The sequence below is a fragment of the Limulus polyphemus genome, unplaced genomic scaffold (genome assembly GCF_000517525.1).
Source record: "Limulus polyphemus unplaced genomic scaffold, Limulus_polyphemus-2.1.2 Scaffold79, whole genome shotgun sequence".
Classification (NCBI taxonomy): domain Eukaryota; kingdom Metazoa; phylum Arthropoda; class Merostomata; order Xiphosura; family Limulidae; genus Limulus; species Limulus polyphemus.
The window spans coordinates 26,503-46,880 of NW_013665689.1; the positions used below are offsets into that span (position 1 = coordinate 26,503).

The window sequence follows — 20,378 nt, forward strand, 5'->3', positions numbered from 1 at the left end:
GAAAGAGAGGATGTGACAGGTGGGTGTGGCAGGAGGAGTCTGAATTTTTATTCGATAGCTCTGTAGCCAAACAAAATTGAAGGCTAAAAAAATTATGGTTTGTATGAGCAATAACGATTTTATAGAGTATTTTACGTTTAATTTTGTACTTTTTTGAGTGGTGGTGGATAAAATAGGGATGATGACATGCTAAGAGAGAAGGTGTCACGTGGATGACAGGATTTTGTTTAATATTGCCTTGTAGAATTAAGAGCTTAAAACTTATATACTATTAAAATATGGATTATTAGCAAAGATTTGATGCTATTATAATTTGTATAACATAAACAAAAAGTACTTTAATAAAATCTTGAATGTAAGACAATAAAACCTTGTATTAGCACAACATGTACTGCATGTCCTGCACATGTAGAAAATCAATTATTGGCTTCAAATCTTGGTCCTTCTCCTGCTCTGATTTAATATCTATACCTGGTTCCACTTCACCATCATTAACTCCTTCAGTCACTTTGACTTCAGTTTGATGGCACCTGGTTAGTTCAACCTCTCTTTTGCAGCAATGTCTGCAGTCATTTTTGCAGGGTCTTCAGCTCAGTTCGTCGGCATATCCATGAGCTCTTCTTTCTCTGTATTCAATATCATAATTATACTGGTCTATCTTTCCAATCCAACGTGCCAGTTTTCCCTCTGGGTTTTTTAATGATCTTAAACCACGTAATGCAGCATGGTCTGTCCTGTTTTTCATCTAAGGTTTTCATCTAATAAAACCTTGTGTCATGTGCAGTAAAGGATACCCGGGGTGATAGGGTATAATCCTGTAGTTTGTTGTATCACATCAAGAATTTCATTTTTATTTGTTCTGTGTTTGTATTCTGCACTTTGATTTAAATGTTCCAAAGCCATTTGTTTATAAATGTAAACACTTCTGTATTACAATATGTGTTGCATAAGTAAGATATAGTCTAAAATTCTGTAATGTTACATTCATTAGCAGTATTAGTTAGAATGTTTAATATATCTAATTTTATTATTTGAAAGTTTTATTATTATGCTTTTTATTATAGAGATTGTTTTACATTGTTGCTTAAAATATATGTTCAGGACTAACCTTAATTTCCTAAGATGGCTAAACCTTGAGATATTATTAGGTTTACTGTTGAAAATGTTGACAGTTGTTAGATATACACAACTGTTTAAGTTTAATGTGAGTGTTAGTTACTTATTTTATAAGTGATAGTTTATTGCGGCTTTGTTTATGTAACTGTTTTCGATTCATACATTGTGTAGTTGTTGTGAAGTAGTGATTATTATATTATTATGTCATGTTACTAGAACCTTCTAAGTTTTCTCATTGTTTTAATTGAGTATTATTGCATCATGATATCTCATAGTGTGTGGAATGTTTTAGGCCTCAGTTGAGCTATAAATATGTGTCCAAAATGTAGTTCAATACTGTTAGGTGGATAGAGATAGATAAATATACACTGAGTGATGTGAGTTTAGCTATAAAAAACATATAGTGGTGATTTTAAAATGAAATTGTCACAGACTGTATTTTAATTACAGAGTATAGTGGAATATTTTTTGTTAGTTGTGTTCTAAAGTAATTGAACCAGTCTGTGTGGACTTTGACGAAAAAGAGACAATTACTTTAAGCTCTAGATACAAATGTGATAATCAACTGTGTTATGATCATTTGTATACATACATTTGACTTGTTTTAATATAATATTTGAAAACAATTGGACTATGTGCTGTTTGTTTATTGTTGAAATTTATCACCAACAAGTCACAGAAACCTACTGTAAAGAATCTGGCCCATACTTATAAAACCTGACAACAGTGACAGTACAGACAGTCTTATAAAATCAAAACTGCCATTTTTACTAATGCATAGGAAAGAAATGTTTGAGAACAAACTACACATATCCCTTGTAGTAAAGGTGTTGCAGAGGGCCATGTCTAATGAACACCAGCTGTAAATGGGTTTTGAGAATGTTTCTATGCTAGCTGTGATTGCAAACATAGCAAGCACTAAGGTGAGCTTGCTTTTAGCAATTTTATGGGGACTCGTGACATTTTAACAATGTTTATTTGCTGGCCACGTTTGCGAAGATAGCAAGCACTATGACAAATACACAATTATAGATTATATGGACACTAACATTCTTGTCACCAAAGGATTACTTTGACCACAGTATTGCAAAGTCTAGGTGTGAATTATTTATGGTGACAAGGCAAATTTTATTTTTTTGTTTGTGAAGATTAAATTCCATACTATATTTGGGAGTGTATTATATTCGGAAAATTATGGTAGCTCCTTGTGAGCATACCTCGTGGAAATTTTTTTTTTATTATTTATTTCATTATTTAATGTAATAAGTTTCTAATTTTTACATTTTAGTTACCTTTATAACAATATGAAAAATACAGATAAAAACTGAGAAATTTAGTACTTATGTTAGGCGTCATTTCTTTCTTTTTTTTTTGTTGTTGCTGTTGACCTGTCAGTGAAAGTTAAGTCCACTAGTACATCAAATAATTATTTATTTTAAATATGCACTTAAGAACACACAATAATAAAATGTACAAAGTAAACAATGTCCTGTAGCTGTTATAACTTAACTAGCTTTCTAAATAAAGCATATATATTATACTGTATTGAGTAGTTTACTTTAAACTCGGGACATTTAGGGATGATAGAAAAAATTGAAAATGGGTAAGTTGGAGCAAACAACTATGTTATAAAGACAAGGGGAATTTAGAATTTATGTAAATATTTTCTTCAGAAATTAAGACATTAAAATTTATATAATAATAGGATTTGATTTATTAACTGTTTTGATGCCAATTTACTCGTATTCATTGATAATAAAGTACTTAAAATTTGAAAGTAGCTGTGTAAAAAGCTGTGCATGTACACTTTTACCTACCAGCATTGAAAGGGTTAAGGATCTCTGACACATTTACAGTGTAAGTTTAATACAGTAAGAACATAGTGGACATCATTTGATGAAGTCAGGCTGGTATAATTTTCAGTTTAACAGAACTACAGGTAATGTCCAGCTGGTAATTGCTGTATAAATACTCTGTGAATTTTTCTTTTCCTTATTAAAACTTAATTTCAGCAAAAAGAGAAAGAATCTATGAATGGCTTAGAGGTTTAATCTGTTATTCAATTCACTGGTACATCTGCAATAGTCTATAGTTTGCCCCATTATGGCTTCTCAGTATTGCTTTGGAGAGAAAATAAGAGATACAGTATGCTTCTATATTGTGGAGGAATGCAAAAAATTTGTCGAATTGGATGTAAAGCTTTACATCAAATCCTACAAATTTCTGTAGTCAGTATATATTGAGAATGATATTGCATGGTTTATTTTATCTTTGATACAGGTTTTTGTTTCTTTATAACTGGTGAATATACATATGTATATGAATGACACATAACAGTTAACGGTATGCATATTTTATATGCAAAATTTTTACTTTGAATGAATTTTTTTGTGTAAAATAAATTGTATTTTCTTGGATATGCATCTTATCTGGAGCACTGTACATGTTTTATCTATCTAATTTTTTCTGTGGGTGTATAAACTATTTTAGGTTTCTAAAGTTATTTTCCCCAAAATATATGGGTATATGAAGTTACATTTTGGTTGGTCGTGGTGTTTGAGACTTACTTTAGTTTCTTTCTTGTCATTTGTACAATCTTTCATACATAGATCTATATCCTTTATCCCTTCTCTTCCTCAGGTCTATTTGCTTCTTTCCTTCCTTTCCTTGTTGCCAGGATTTACAACTTTTTATTGGTCTTGACTGTCAATATTTGGTTGTTTTCTGAACTTTTTTTCCTTTTCCTCCTAGTTGTCGTGACTTTTCTCGTCTGATACAATTACTTATCTGATATTGTTTATAATATTCACTGCTGAGGGTGTACATGTTTTAGATTTGTTATTATTGTTATTATAAAACACTTATTTGCACTTACCAAAGATGATGCCAAGTGTTTCAGCAGTTAATGTGTTAAGATTTTCTATTACCTGATGGTCTTTGATGTATTACTTGATTTTTCTCTTTTTTTGCATTTTTTCTTACATTTCTGTCAGTTTCATAGGTTTTGCTCCAACTTGTAGACTTCAATTTCAATCTTTAAAGTTTCCATTTCTGAGAAAATACCTCACTTCTTTACACAGAATAACTGTGTCTGTTATGTATCTTGTCATCATCCACTCTGACAGTTACATGGCTGTTTCTTATATCAGCTGTCATGGGGCCACCTGCTTCAAGTCTTTTTTTTTGGGGGGGGGGCATTGGACCTCTTATTCTGAGCTTAATCCCATCAGGTTCATCTCATGGCCTGTTATGTGCCAAGGGCTTTGAACCTAGTGGTGTATAGCCTCTCTTGGCTGGGTATAGTTCTGCCTACAAGGTAGTCTTTCCATCCACAGGTTTTTTTTGTTGGGTGTGCTCTTGGTTGGACACACCCCTCATAGGTGCCTTTGCCACTGCTCTCAACTCCAAGCTTCCTCTCTTTTGGTTTCCAGTTCCTCATCCTTCAGCTTGGCTATCAGTGGTTTCAGCCAGGACTGGGCTCACCTTTTTTTGTATGCCTGTCCTTCTATTTGGGTCCTGACCTTGATATGTGACTCCTTGTTAGGTCCTCTTGGTGGGGGCCTCTTTGGCCAGCTCATCTCTGGTTTCATCTACTTCTTTGATTGGTTTCCAGATCCCTTCTTCCTTTTCCCAGTATCTCCCATCTGTTACTTCAACCTCACAAATCACATTTTCATCTTGGAATATCATCCCTTCATCTTCTCTGGTTGTGTAGCAGATTTTACATTGTTAGTCCATCAGCTGCTTCCTTTCTCACAGCTGTCTTACTGTGCCACACCTTTCTGTTTTATTTTTTTTAACTTGGTTGCTTGACTGTGGATGATCAGTCTTCGCCATTGCTGGTTATCTGGTGGCCTTGTCCATTACCTATGGTTTTCATGTTACAATAGGGTGTTTTCATCCCCTGTTCTACACTTTATGACCCTTTCTTCTTCATCAACCCCCTCCCACATGATATTTGTTTTATCCTATTTTAAAATCCAATGAATTTGGAATCAAGTGTTACACATGCCATTTCCTCCTTATCAAGTAACCATATAAACATTGAGCTTCCACAACCAAGGAGTGTACAAGTCATGAGTAAGTTGGCTAGAGATGTGACAGAATCACTAAACAGTGATGTCTGAATCAGTTCATGTCATACAGAGAAGACAATAAAATCAAATTGCAATAAAAAAGCATGCTTGTAAGGTTCAAACAGTTTGAGAAATCCAGCATCATTAGTGTGAAATGTACAGCTGGTTCATGAAAGAAATTATTTAATTGTTTTTATTTTATTTTTTAAACTTCCATCAGAGATGAAGGTTCTGTATAGTTTAACATTACATCCTAGTTAGTTCTTAATGTTTGTAAATTAATTAGTACATTTTTAATATTAATGGAATGCATTATTAAACAATTGGAACTACAGAACTAAGAATATTATAGTTGACCCATACATTTTTAGTTGATTACCGAAGTACAAGATCTAGGAGCCAGATACATCTAAGTATTTAGTTAGCTTTGAGCCTTGTTTAAGTTGATTTCTTCAGGTGAAATATTTTTATTTTCCAGCTTAAAACATTGTGGTGGTACAAGTGGTTGTATATCACTAGTTGCTTACTGCAGGTGTATGTCAGCATATATATACACACACACACACACACACACACACACACCTAGAAATGATATTTTATTTGCAATCATCAAATCATATGCTGTAATTTTTGAAGTGTAGTGTAGGTTATTTTACTTTGTTGATAATCTTTAAAAGAACCAATCTTTATTTTTGTTTTGTTTTTACAAGTAATAACAAGATTTTGTGTAGACCCATTTTCACTCTTTTTTCCAAAATGATGAGATCATCAATTTTCCCCAAACACTGTCAGACTTTTCAATAAAGGTCATAAAATTCCTAAAAAAATACCTGCTCAAATTTTGTATACATACACAAGGTTTTTAACATTTCTATGTATAATTAGAAATTTAAGAGTTGTTGCAGTAACTTTGAAAGCATTTAGACATCTACTTAGTTTCCCAAACAGTAGTATTGATGTTTAGGTGAAAGTACACATTATGATATTCCCAAATGCAAAACTTATTGCAGAGTTCATCAGATAAAATTAACTTGAGCATTACATAAGCTTACTAAAGTCTATGGTAAAAATTCCATTAAGAGTAAGTTTTGTTTTCTTTGCTTTCTGCAAATACAAATATTTAAACTGTATTTTAGTGTATACATTTTAAGTTAAGTTTGTATGTAAGTTAGTTTGTTTCATTCTCGAATTGGTGATTTTCCCAAAACCACATTCCCTATTTTTCTTCTTAAGGCTCAAAAATATTAAACAAAACTCAATAATTCACAAGAAGGTATATTTATATGTATGTATTTTTTTTTCTCAGTTTATGAAGATGACGAGGACCTGATTCCAAAAAACACCTCTGTTATAGTGGCACGAGTCCCAGTCACAACAGTGGGTAAAAAACAGTAAGTTAAATGTTTATTTTTTACAGTTAACTAACAATTCAGAAATTGCTTCAAAAGGAAAAATTTTTTCAGAAATTAATTTTGATAGTCTTTGTACTAACATTTTACAATTTATGATTTTTTAGAACCTTAATACTATAGTACAACCAGTTGTGTTACTGTAGTGTAATGAAGCTTATATCAACATATTTCTAGTGTTAAAAGAAGGTTAGCTATGTTAACAAGTTAAATTTAATCAGTTCTAAAAAACATTCATAGACACATTATCTTTGTTTATAATCTTGCAACAGTGCAATAATTCTGCAGTCTTTACATTCCCATATTCTTGCTGGAACGTACAGTATACTTATTTTGTAATGCACAACAATGTAAGATCATGTTTGTAATAAAAGCATTTAAAACGCATGTATTCAGAACTTTGGGTTTTGTTTCAGTGCTGTTGATTGCCAGGCTTTAATCAAGGAACTTCATCATAAGGGTTTGCACAAGCTTGGTCTTAAAAATTTTCATACAATTTTTTTATTAATGCGTGTTGTGAAAAGTCTTTGAAAAATTTTAGGTTTTAAATTACTTCAACCTCTGTAAGATGAAAAAATAATAATTCTAGTGTCTACAGTGTCAATATAACTGAATTGTTTTATGAGAAATCTTACAGTTTGCATACCTTAATCAAGATGTTATCAATTTTATCTGCTGCTAAATATCAGAATTAATATGGAAAAGGTCTTGAAAAATTAAGATTTGGTGTAGGAAAGGTTGTGGGATTTGACAGTATATGCTGCAGGAACCCTATTCATGTAAAATAACCTCATTTTTATCTAAGCTTGACTGCTGGAACACTAACATTAAGCTTCATATTGCAACATTTTGGGTTTTGTGCCAAAGAAGGGCTAAGTGTAGAAACCCAAATGTTATCTGTAAGAAGAAAAACCTATACAGGAAAAGTCCATTAACTCTTTGACCACATTCTGGGTGGACTCCACCCAGCCCATTTTCATCAAAGTAACCAAAAACCAGTTATACTGTAACTTATTAAAATGTAAGCATATCTTTATGAAATTTTGCAGATTATCAGCAAACCTTACAATGCTTTTGTGCACAAAATATCAAAGTTTTAAATTAAGTCTTAAGATTTTTTAAATAATGAAGTGCTCATGCATTTTTTTCTTTTCCAATGTTGACTTTTATGCATCAGAAAATTGTCAGATTCCACATGTGAAACCTCTATAACCTCCAAATAATTATCAAACATTTTTTTTAGAAAATCTTTATATTTTATGTGTTATTTTCTCTAATCTCTGTTCTGGTTTGTTCAATTTGTCCGACCTCATAACCACCATAAAAAATTAGGAAATAGATATAAATTATGGTTTTGTTCTAGAATTACTACAAATTATAACACATAACCACAAATGTTTATTCTAGATAAATTAAATTTTGTAACATTATACATCTTCATATATTTATTATTTTTATTTTATTGACCTTTCAGCCATGTATGACTAACGTTACACAAGTTGCATGCAGGAACCTGCTGCTTATATTATTGCATGGAATAGTATAAAACTGGCTTGGTTCAAAGGGCAATAAGACTAAAATTTAAGCATTAATAGATGTATACTGTTACAAGCTTTAAGTTACTTAGGATAAACAGTTTTGATTTTCTGTTACAATTTGCAGTCATTCCAGAAAGAAAGTAGGAGAAATTTCTTAATTTTTTTATGGTGGTTACAAGGTTGGTCGAGTGAACTGACCTCATATAGAGTTAGGGTAAAAAAATTAATAGATAAAATATTGTTTGGTCACATGGTCAGTGTTATGATCTCTATTTTAAGAAATGTTTGAACCAAAGCTCTTTATTCATTTACATGTTGACCACATTTATGGAATGTTTGAAGTCAGTGGTGGAAAATTTAGTAAAAAAGCACTAGTAACTATGTGTACACACATTTATACACTCGCTGAGTGATTTATTGTATTCATAATTATATAAAGAATGTTACATAATAAGTGGTCTTGACTGTGTACATGTAAAAGCAGTGGCTATTACCTTACGTTCATTAGCAAGGAATTTGCTTGTACAATTTCATATGAAATTAAAATTGGTGTTGAATCTTCATGCTATATACAAATGTGTGTGCTTTATTTTGTTTTTTTATCTGTGCAGTATCAGTAAGTAAGTAAAATTTTCACTTTTCTTTAGAGGTAATATGAAGTACAACCTTAGATTTATTAATCTGGCTTTCTCAGGAAGCTGTCAATAGATTATTGTTCCGAGCATTGAATCTGCTCAACTCTCATATCATAGAATTCTCCTTGATTAATGGCTTTCACCATGGGGAGTAAGCAATGGCATTATAAGATTTATGTAGAGCAGAATCTGCTCTTTCTATTTGTTATACACATTTTCCTCAGCTATTTATGGTTGATTAGCAAACAATGTGGAAAGTATGAGAGATGGGAGGGTGGCTTTTATATCTTGCCAAATCAAGAAGGTAGGAGGTTCAAATTTTAGATTAGTGGATGTAATTATTCATAATTTGTGTTTCTTAGTAGTTGGAAACTCTAAATCAACGATTAAAGTTATAAAATTTCTGAAATTGAGAAATCTGAGCTCAGATATATCACGTGACACAAGTTTTGCGAAGTTTATTGATTCATGTTGATAATAAAGTTCAAATTTTAAATGTAACACTCTTAAAGGTTGGGATATGCTAAAAAGAGCTAGGTCCATATACACACAATTAAGCTGAATAGACTCGATTGAATAGAAAATAACGAGAAATCATGAAAGCAATATTTTGACCACTGGGGAATAAACAGAAAACAGTAATTAATGGATACTTTAGATTGGATAAGTTGGTCATTTTCATAACATTAACTGATATAATAAATTCCCTCTGTAATCAAGCAACTGAGGTTATCACCCAGCTCTAAGTAAGGTAGTGAGATACTTTTAAATACCTACCCATCTCATAGGTCTATCAACTAAAATTGATTTATTGTGCTTCCAGGTGAATTAGACTTGACATAAGTTCTTGAATTATTCTGGAGAGAATAGATCTAACACAGATGACTAAGGAAAGAAACGTACATAACTGATGAACAGATAAAATGTTATTCACACCAATTGTAAGTCTTTATAGACACTGGCTGGCATATTGTTGATTTTATTTCTGTTATGTACAGAGGATTGAGGACATTAATCTGATAGCAACCACTATTCACTTTGATCTTTGTATCTATTCTACTTTTCCTGTAACCTATCCTTGGTACAGCAGTGATCATGAAGTATTTTGAAAAAGTTTTGCAACATGCTATATATATATATATATATACCCAGTTTGGAGTTTTTTTTTGTTTTTTTTTTTCACCCAGTGATCAGTAGAAAATGGCACAAGACTTGTTACAGTTACAAAGTAACAAGCTTTGTTGAATCTCGCTGTTTTAGGTACTTTGGTATAGTTTTTTGGAGTTGGTTTTCTTTTCATGGTTATATTGTGGAAAACAATTTGTGTACACTGACTTGTGTCACCTTTCCACACATGTATGGCTTTTGCTATTGAATGTTTTTTTCATGGATTCTCACCTATTACAAGACATCACACTTTATTTACCATCCCTGAGATAAGAATTGCTTCAGGTCTTTTCTGGATAGTCCTTATGCCTCACGTAAATCCATATTCCTTTGTTTTCCAGTCTTATTAACTATAAGGGATATCTCTCTCTCCTGGAAATTCTAAATTCCTGATCTGAGTGTATAAATATTTTGTGTTGAAAAGGACTTATATAATCTTTCCAAAAGCGATAATAATTTTCAGTGGCATCACACTACTTACAAAACTCTAAACAGTGTCAAAGTGTAGTTCTAATACGTTTCTTTCCAGTGCAGTTTTATATTGGCTGCAGTTTTGACATGATTTCTTGCACCCAGTCCTTTGTACAATTGGATTAGCTTAACAGTAGTTTAGTCTACTTGCTTTCTCTGAAGCAAATTAATGTGTCCATACTTATCTTGGCTCAAATTATGTTTTTGAGTTTGAACCCCAAATTTACCTTTCACATTACATATTGACCAACAAATTTTTAAACGTAAAAATGACCTTGAAACTGTTATGTTTTTGATAAAATCAGTCTTAGTGAAACATGTTTTCATTTATTTGACTTACGTGAAAACAATAGGGGATTACTGCATATTGTTTTTATGGTTAAACCATCCGTTAATCTTATTTTGTTACTATTTGTCCCCCACTTCACAGATAACCCACTTGTCTTTCAGCCATATTGGCATTATTCACAGTTTTATAATGACACATGAGAATAATTTAATTTTTTTTTTAAGTTTACTTGGGACACTTGACATGTTTTGAATTGTTAATAGGTCAAGATCTGAAATTTGACTGGTTTGATAAGTAAACAACTTTATGTGATCCTGTCTGCTGTCTAACCAGTATGCAGAATTGCTGGGTTTCGTGTAATGTCACAAGGAAGTTGTGTATCTTTATGAAATAGCAATTCAACAAGGCTGCAACAGTCGCTGTTAAAATAATCTGTATTTGGGTTTGATTATCAATAAACAGTTCATGTTTTCTGGGATAAATACTCTTGTATTTCTTGAGTGGTAAAGCTTGCTTCTCCCTTCAGACTCTGAGCAGCAGACGGTAAAAAATAACTAGTAATTGCATGTTTCTGTCTCCAATTTAAAGCCTTTCTTTCTGAGGAAATCTTTTTATGGGTTCTCGAAAAGTGTCTATTATCCACTAATAAATTAAATATATATAGAATCTGACCTTTTTAGTACTTTTTTTTCAATATCAAAATCCACTAGTCGTGCTATTGCTTGGTGATGTACGCATGCGTGGTGCTAAGGTGGGAAATTGAAGGACGTATGAGTATCCTGATTGTCACACTTGTCACACCAAACTGCTATAAATGTCAAGTCTGATAAATCCAATTATAGCATCCAAGGGGTTAACACATTTTTTGTGTTTGGAAACTCATCTCACAAAAATGATACATTTTGAACATCTTTTCATGCTAAAATTTGAATTTTGTGTGTGTTCAATATTCTTTGTTCCAGTAATAACTAAAGAATTAAAAAAAAATGTTTTTTCATTGGTAGTTTATGCTAAGTTTCATAACTTCTTTAAAAATTACAACTTTTAAATATTATGTAGAAAATAATAATTTTTAGACTGGTCAAGATATTGTTAAAAGTTTTTGTGCACCAGGAGTATACTTGATTTGAGCTATTTTTGTTCTACTATTAGTAAAACTGAAATGGATGTAAAGAAAAATGATTTGTTCTCTTTTTTTTACTTGTAGGGAAAGAAGTGATGTTGATATACCCCTCCAGGATGTATGTACTCGCGTGAGAGTTCTTTCTATTTCTAAATTTATTTATAAGTACTTAATGATGGTCAGTTTATAGCAACTATTTTATAAATGTGTGTACGTCTCCAAACAAATGGAAAACTGTATTTCTTAATACTTAGTAATATGTGACTTAACATATTCTAGTGCCAGTCCCTATTTTACTGAAAGTTTTTGACTAAAATGAATATAAGTATATATATATATATATATTGATGATTATCTTTTTAGAGTGTACAGATATTTTTCCTTTTTATTTTTTAGACATTTCTTAATGCTGCAATAACCTTAATAAAATACTAGAATTTAACGTATACGATATGACGTTTTGCATATCTGGTGATTAATAATATTAATTGATGTGAGAAAGGTTAGTTGAAGATGAAATTGTATGTTATGTTATTTGACGTTGGTCTTGTGTTTTTGTATATAAATGTTTTACATACCATAGACAACTTGAAGGTGCATAGATTGGTCATGTATGTTGGTTATCACATCACCATGTCCAAGAAAGACAAACAAAAGTTTAATTGAAAACTGATGTACTGCATTTTTATTATTATATATTCTTAACCATGGAATTTGTCTTCAGATTGCCCCAGTCTTTGTTTGTAATTAAAATTGTATATAGTATTTATTTTAATCAAGTGTAACAAAGGACAAAGCTGTAAATTAGAAACAGTCAATGTGTACACCATTTGAAGTTTGTATAATATAAAATGTATAAGTGGATGGTGTATATATTTATTTTGTGGGTACCAAATGTTTTACTAAGTGTATCCAGCAACATAGGGATGTGAAGATGCATATTTAGATAACAATAACTTCATTAACATGTTTTGTTTTCCTTGTTATATTGTAGTATTTTTTTCTTAACCATGTTATAACAGAAAAAAAAACAACTAATTATTGTAACAAAAATACTGAAAATAAGGCTAATCCTAAACATAAATTATGTTTATGTTGAATGTGTTGAATATTTTACTACTTAAACACCTTGTTAAGTTCTACTTATTTAAAACCAGTAAAATGTGTAATGAATGCTGGAATGACTGAAGTAGACAAACAAAAGCCCATACTTACAAGTATGTATAAAGGGTTTAAGGGTATTAAAAGTAAAAGGAAGCCACCATTAGTTGACAGAAATATAGGGAGATTAGAATTAACCCTAACTGGACCACAGAGCAACTTTCTAGCGTTGATTGCACACCTCCATATCATTTTAAAATTTAAGTAAAAGTAATAATTCTGATTACTTTTCAACACAATTTCAAACAAAAAAAATGTTTTAGAATTGATATTTGTCATTGTGAAACGTTTAATGGGGGTAATTCACAAATATATAATTTAGTATAATGTTCCAACTGTCATTTCTGCACGGTCCGAAATAGTCTTGATTGTTAACAACACATTTTACAATTTTATTTGCTGACCATTCCAAGGCATAGATATATACCTGCTAAGAAACTATTTTATCGTCAGAAGTAAATTATCGGTATCATGTTTCTCTTCTGAACTCCCTTCTCTCTGGTTTTGTTACTACAGCCACCCTTTCATCATGTCCCAGCATGTAGTCTAAACAATTTATATGAAACACAGTTTGGAAAATACATACCTGCAGTTTAAACACAATTAGATAGAGAAGATTAAAACTAGTTATGTCAGTGTACAGTTTGAATAGTAATTTATAGTTGTTTTAGAAAGTGAATAGCCAGAACTTGTGTAAGCGTGAACAGAGAAATTTAATAGAAAATATAGAAATCTTAGAAACAAACCAAAGATTTGGGAATTTTTGTTTTTATAGGTGTACAAACAAAATCTTTCCTGTTTTAATTACATTTGTTTGGGAGCTACAGAATTTTTTTATCTGATGAGACATCTAATAAACTTAGTTAGGTTCAGTGAGTATTGTATGTGGCAGCAAAATATGTTGATTACTTAAATTCTTAATTGTTGAATGTTGCTGTTCCAACAATGTGTGCAAAAAAAAAATAACATGTTATTTATTTAAAAGAAACTTTTTATTAAAATCAGAATACCTATCCTGACAAAGGTAATAATGATGAAGTTTTAAAAGTTAAGGTCCATTTGTAACCAGAAGTGGCAATTACTGCAATCGTGAAAATATATTAACAAAGGAATATGATGTTAATGAACATCAGTCACATTGAAACTCACTGGATATATATAACATTAAATTTTATGATCAACAATGAAAAAAAAAATTTCAAGTATAAGATGAAAGGAAGAATTCTAAACGTATTCTCAGAATGATGTCTCACAAAATATTTTTTTGTTGAAACTACTTACTACTTAGTAAGTTACTAAGTTTCGTGTGATTTTATTAAGTATTTATTTACACTATGAGAAGGAAAAATTCAAGGGTTATCAGCGATGCTTCTTTGGTCCAGAAAGGGTAAAACTACACTCAAGTTGAAATAGCTCATCAAAACTAACCAATTTACAATGAATGGGACAAATTTCCATACATTGATTTTAATAAAAAAATATAGATGAATATATTTTAAGTTTTTTTGTGGGAGGGGGGCATAATGTATTATGTTTTTTCACAGCAAAAAAAAAGAGGACTAATCAGCTTTTATATCCAGATATACAAAATTTTCAGAAGTTGATCTCTAGTTCCTGAATATAGAATTATACACATTTTTTAAGAAATTTGCAAAATAATTTTTTGATCACTATACATGGATACACAGTTTAGGACGTGAAAACTAGCCACATTAAATAGCAGTAATAATACACTTGTTAGTTGCACTAATTAAGATTATTTTCATATAATTAAGAAAAATGAACTTATTTATTATTGTTTTTAAGGATAATCACATTTATAATTACTTTGTTACTATTGGTGACAAGAGTTCAGAATTTTTGCAAATAGGTAGTCTGCATTAGTCTTAAAGATTTTGATTTGGTGATTGAACTTAAAAATTAATTTGACAACTCTTTATGTTGTATACCTTAGTTTTGGTATATTTTGTTATTCTAAAATGGTTTATGTGAAACTTTACATAACTTTCTTTTTTAGATATATATATATATATATATATTGCAAAAACTGTATGTAGTGAAAAATGTTTTAATTGTTAAATATGCAACTGTTTTTAATAAACTTATTGGCAGGCTATTAGTGTACAGGAACTATTTTACTAGGCTTCTTCATGCTGGTGTTTAATTTGGTGTGTAATGATAAGAAGTATAGAACAGTGCCATATTTCTTAGTTATAATTTTTTGTTTAGAAATCCAAGAAACAATACACCTTGTACCTGAAATATTCAATGCCATTTAATATATAAAATGAGAAAATACAGTATTATTTATTGTAGATATGTCTTTAAAATATTTTCTAAAAGAAAAAATTTTAATAGCAGGGTCCTGCTCTGGTTAACTGATTTGTGATGACTAGTTGTTTTTATACATGTATATATTGATTGTTTGTGTACTAAGCTTTACCAAACATATCGACTAATACAGTTATTAAAAAGTACTTTGTTGGAGATAACGTAATGTGCATATTTTTGTATATCCAGGAATTTACTTTTTTTAACTTCTTGTTTTTTATTGCAAAAACATAATGGTTTGATTACTGTGTAATTTCTAATAAAGTCAAATAAAAGTGCTTTTAAAAGCACTAGTGTTTTCTTTGTGTTTGAAAGCACTTTCAGTATGCAACACTTTGATCACATGTGGCTTCACCTTGCTAATCCACAGTTCTTCAGTTATTTTGGCAGAATAAGCAATCAGTCTAGATCCCAAGACTTACCATTATTATATAGTAACCTACCATTTTATACACAGTTAAATCATTGATAGAAATGTGTTTATAGTTGGAAGTTTGGTAGTACATCACAAGACCTAGTATCTTTTCAATGGGTGTAATCTTAATGCTTAAAGCAAAACATCAGTTGCTCACTTGATGACTGTGGTTAAAAAAAAAGAGTTGCAAGTCTATAATGTCTGTCACTAGTTCTTTGCTTAAGTTGAATTTGGTACGAAATTTTCATTCACCACTAATAATAAAAAATTGTATAATGTTAAATATTAGGCTTTTGAATTTATACCAGAATATTTTTAGTGAAGATTGACAGCCATTTAAGAGATCACTTAATGCAGAGGTAGAAAATAAATTTTTTCCTAGCAATTTCTGTGATACCAAATGTTTGTGATCTGGTATCGTAAAACTTTTTTCTTAAGATAAAGAAAAACTTGATTGAATTGCAGTGAGAAAGTTCCTGCAATTACATGACTCTTATTATACTTTACATGTGAATTTCACTCATTTACTTTTTTCTACTATGCACCATCTTATGTGTTCATTAGACTTAACAGACCCAAACTAGGTCAGTACTTCAGAAACTTGAGATTTCTGGGATTAAGTCATAAGCTGAATTAATGCACAGATTTAGATATGCAAAACAGCACAGTTCTGACAAATAGCAAAAAAAAAGGAAATAGATTAGATCATATGAACATTGTACCATGAAATATAAACTTTCACCATCTATCAGAGTTTGTATAACATATCTTAATATCTTGCATTGTTAAAGATTGAACAAAAACACAAGTTATTCTCACTGATAAACACTGTTATGAACTTTCCATCATCACACACATACTGTTTCACCAACTCTGTTTGAATTGATTGCTTTATGATAAACACTGAATTTTACAGTAGATTTCAAAAGACCAAGAAACCGAAGTAGTCGTTGACTAATCTTCTGGAGTAAAAAAAGGTCGTGATTAAAGAGTGTTGGGTGATAAATATGGAAAATACAAGTACACTTCATGTGAGCAGAAAGTGTATGTAAAGGTGATCATGAAAGCTGACCAATCCCAATTGAAGAAAGATGTGACATCAAGCAATAGAAATGCACCAACTTGATAAACAGTTCATGCTCATGTGATGTGCACTTTTTCATACTTATAACCCCATGCTCTCTATCCTTTACTGTTTTTTTGCCTGAATAAAGATTGTGAATTATTCAAAAGCATTATGGTTTCTGGGTTTTTTTGCATCTGCTTGACTTTTCTTTGGTGACCTATTGAGCAAATTCTTTCTTCACGACTACTTTTTTTACAGCAGTTGTACAATGATGAATGTTCCAGGAACAAACTCGCCTATCTCTGTGATTTGTCGTAGTTTGCTGAAAACTGAGACGTAATCAGAATGCATATTGTTAGAGGGTGCTATCATAAAATTCTGCTATTGAGTGGAGAATTTGGTGTGAAATGATGTACTTTTGCAGTGTGATACTAATAAGATTAAATTAACTATTGCCAAATCCCAATTTTGATTATCCTGAACTGCTGAATTTTCAGTAACTGTGATCCAAGCATTTAATTTATTTTTCACTATTACCACAATACTGAGGTACTGCAGATTTGGATGTTTCCTTAATGTATTATCTTTTCCTAAGTTAAAGCTAGAAATATACAAGATTTGTTGGTGTATAATATCTTTCAGTATCTTACATGGTATTAATTTTGTTCCCATATGTTCATACTTACTGCATCATAATTGGATGAGGTGTTATAATAACAATTTAATACTGCTGTTAAGTGTAAGAAGAGAAATAGATATTCAACTTGTTTTTGTGCTAAATATGGTAGATATGAAATCTTTATATTTTATTGAGCAGTATTACTATTTCTATTTTCACATTTGTTTTGTTTTTAGTTACAACATCTGGCTTTTCTTTGATTTTAAACTACATATTTGTTATACTCTTAGATTCTTTTAAGTGAGAACTTTAAAATGTTTAGTGTCCATAAAACAACACAAACACAACACAACAACACTTACTTTCATAGCTGTTTTCTGTTAGTTTCCAACTTCTTTAGTTGTTCTCAGTTTTATCTTTAGGTATATATTATTTTCTGTTTACATATCTGTATGCTGTAATTTTTTGTTGGATTAGGTATTCTCAATTTTTATCTTCAGGTGTGCGTGTGTGTGTGTTTTTTTTTCTGTTGACCAGTAGAATGCTGTAATCTTTGTTGGGTTTTGGCTTTCTATTCTTAAGTGACTATTTTCAACTTTTACTCAATTTTGATTATTTTCCTAAGCATTTTTAGATGATGTGGCGTTAAAATTACTTATTCTTGTAAATTATCTGTTTATTCCATATTGTGTGGTATGTTATTTGTGCTATTACTTTGTACTTGTGCAATAAAGTGTTTAAAAAAACATGTTTTGTTTTACAAGTTTATTTGCTTTTGTTACCTGTATGAATATTTCAACCGTGACATTATACATGCAAGAATTATGTTGAAATAGAAAATGAGAGTTCAGAAATAGAAAATAAGCTATTGATTTCTCATGCAAAATCAGTCAATTCTCATAATATCATAGATCTAGATATTATTTTGTTTCTATGATTCCTGTGACATGTCCATTGGCTCATCATCAGAAAAATCCACCGTATCCATCATCCTGTTATCTGACATATTGTCCTCTGGATTTTTATTTTTTCTGGGTCCATAGGCTTCCACCAACCTCCTTCATTTCTGCTTGTAGCCACAAGAAAATGGCTGGAAAGGGATTGATTGATGCCAAGATTGGATTATTTAGTCTTGTAATCATAAGGTCAGTGATCCTGGATGAAGGTGTGAGTGCCAGTCAGTTTTTATCCTAGCCATCAAGCTAAACACACACTCTGCCTCAGCTGAGGAAACTGCCAACACCTTTTGCATTGCCAGCCTACTGTACTACTGTACTACTTGTCCTGTTTCCTCTCCTCTTCTGTAGCTTCTGTGCCCAGAAGTCAGAAACGTTAGGAATGACAGTCATATTTCTGGTTTGTATGAGATGTTCAGTCCATTCTTGCTTAGTCTTATCTCGTGTTGAAATTGTTCTTCACAAGAAATGATCTGAAATAATCAGTCTTAGCTTTGACTTCTGACACACCATAGTTGGCCAGGTCCTTCTCTATTCTTGGCCACAGGTGGATGTCATCACGGAAATTGCTAACAATTGAGTCTTGAGTTGAATTTTGAAACTTGCTGTTGATATGCTCTAGTAGTTTATTCACTAAGATCTTGCCATCTTTACTTACAGATTTAACATCAGAACAATGCCAGCTTTTTCCTGGGGAACAGTTTGCAGAACAGGAGCTTCCTCATCAATGTTATTCTCTTTCATCAGCTCAAATATTTCATCTTCCACATCAAAATTTTCAAGTGTCAGTTTAAGTGTTGTAACTTTTGTAATTAGTGTCTGTACTTTAGTGTCATTTTTCTGAAGCACAAGACTTAAGATCTGTGAGATATGAGAACAACTCAGCAAAAGTTTGTAAAAACAAATTTCCTTCACTTAAGGTTAGCAAACTTGTTGTTTTATTGGCTTTTTCATCTGTATCTATTACTTCCACCTGATCGTGCTCTACCATTGCTTTCCAGTTTTTGTTTACTACAATCAGTGCTTTTTTCCATGTATGATGCCCAACATGCACCATTAATGTTAACTGGGTTTGGAACTGTGGTATTTGTAGATCTTCCATCTATTTGTAATCCTTTCCAGTTAAGAGGTAAATAGTGGTTAAATGGTATATGTTTTGTAATGTTGTCAACTTTTTCCATGTATGCTGCTTGCTTGGTAGTGAGTTTTAGAGGATAGTTGGCACAGTGGAAGTCGATAACATGTTCACAAGTACCCTGTTTAATTGTGGCGGCATGGTCACCTTCATTTCTCAACATTACAGGGGCACAGTTTGCAGAACGGGAGCTTCCTCTTCAATGTTATTCTGTTTCATCAGCTTAAATATCTCATCTTCCACATCAAATTTTTCAAGTGTCAGTTTAAGTGTTGTAACTTTTGTAAGATTACAGGGGCAACATCATTTACATTTGTGAGACAGTCCCTCCAATTTATAGTCACAATTCATTTCCATAGCCTTCACCAAGACTCAATTCTCTGGATATCAACTTTTTTCGTATTTCCACGTGGCAAGAAATAAATACTGGATAAAAATTTCAACACGGATCCTAATATCAATAGTTTCTTCCTTAGTCACAGCTGAGTCAGTACAAGAATCAATAATGAGCCCTCAAAATTGAGATTTTATCATTTTATATCTAAGGTTTTCCCTTGTTTCATGGTATGAATGTTCTTGGTTGTTTGTCACTTGCATGGTATGCATTTAGTTTTGTGCAAAAATTAGTGCCTTGAAGTGACAGAAGGCTTCAGGATACGGTTTATCATGATATGCAATGTAGAATGCGGTTGTACAGTGTTCCTGGTGGTGCATTGCCAGCCTTCGATACTTATGCACAAACAAAGTGAGTATTAATAATTTCATCTTTCTTAATTGAATCAAGCTGCAATGATGAACAACCAGTTACAAAGTTGTTTTGAGCTCTTTGAGCAGTTTTATTGAAATCTCTACACCATGAACATTTCATGTT

At 31.4% G+C, this 20,378-nt stretch overlaps 1 protein-coding gene across 2 annotated transcripts in view; it reads left to right on the forward strand.

Annotated features, from left to right (window-relative positions):
- LOC106467317 (E3 ubiquitin-protein ligase RBBP6-like) overlaps nt 1-20,378 on the forward strand; it is a 79,394-nt gene that overhangs the window by 13,573 nt on the left and 45,443 nt on the right. For both annotated transcript variants that reach the window (XM_013927665.2, XM_022396136.1), the window contains exons 3-4: nt 6,499-6,583; nt 11,909-11,942. In XM_013927665.2, the coding sequence (XP_013783119.1) occupies nt 6,499-6,583; nt 11,909-11,942 (119 nt within the window). The remainder of the gene's footprint in view (nt 1-6,498; nt 6,584-11,908; nt 11,943-20,378) is intronic.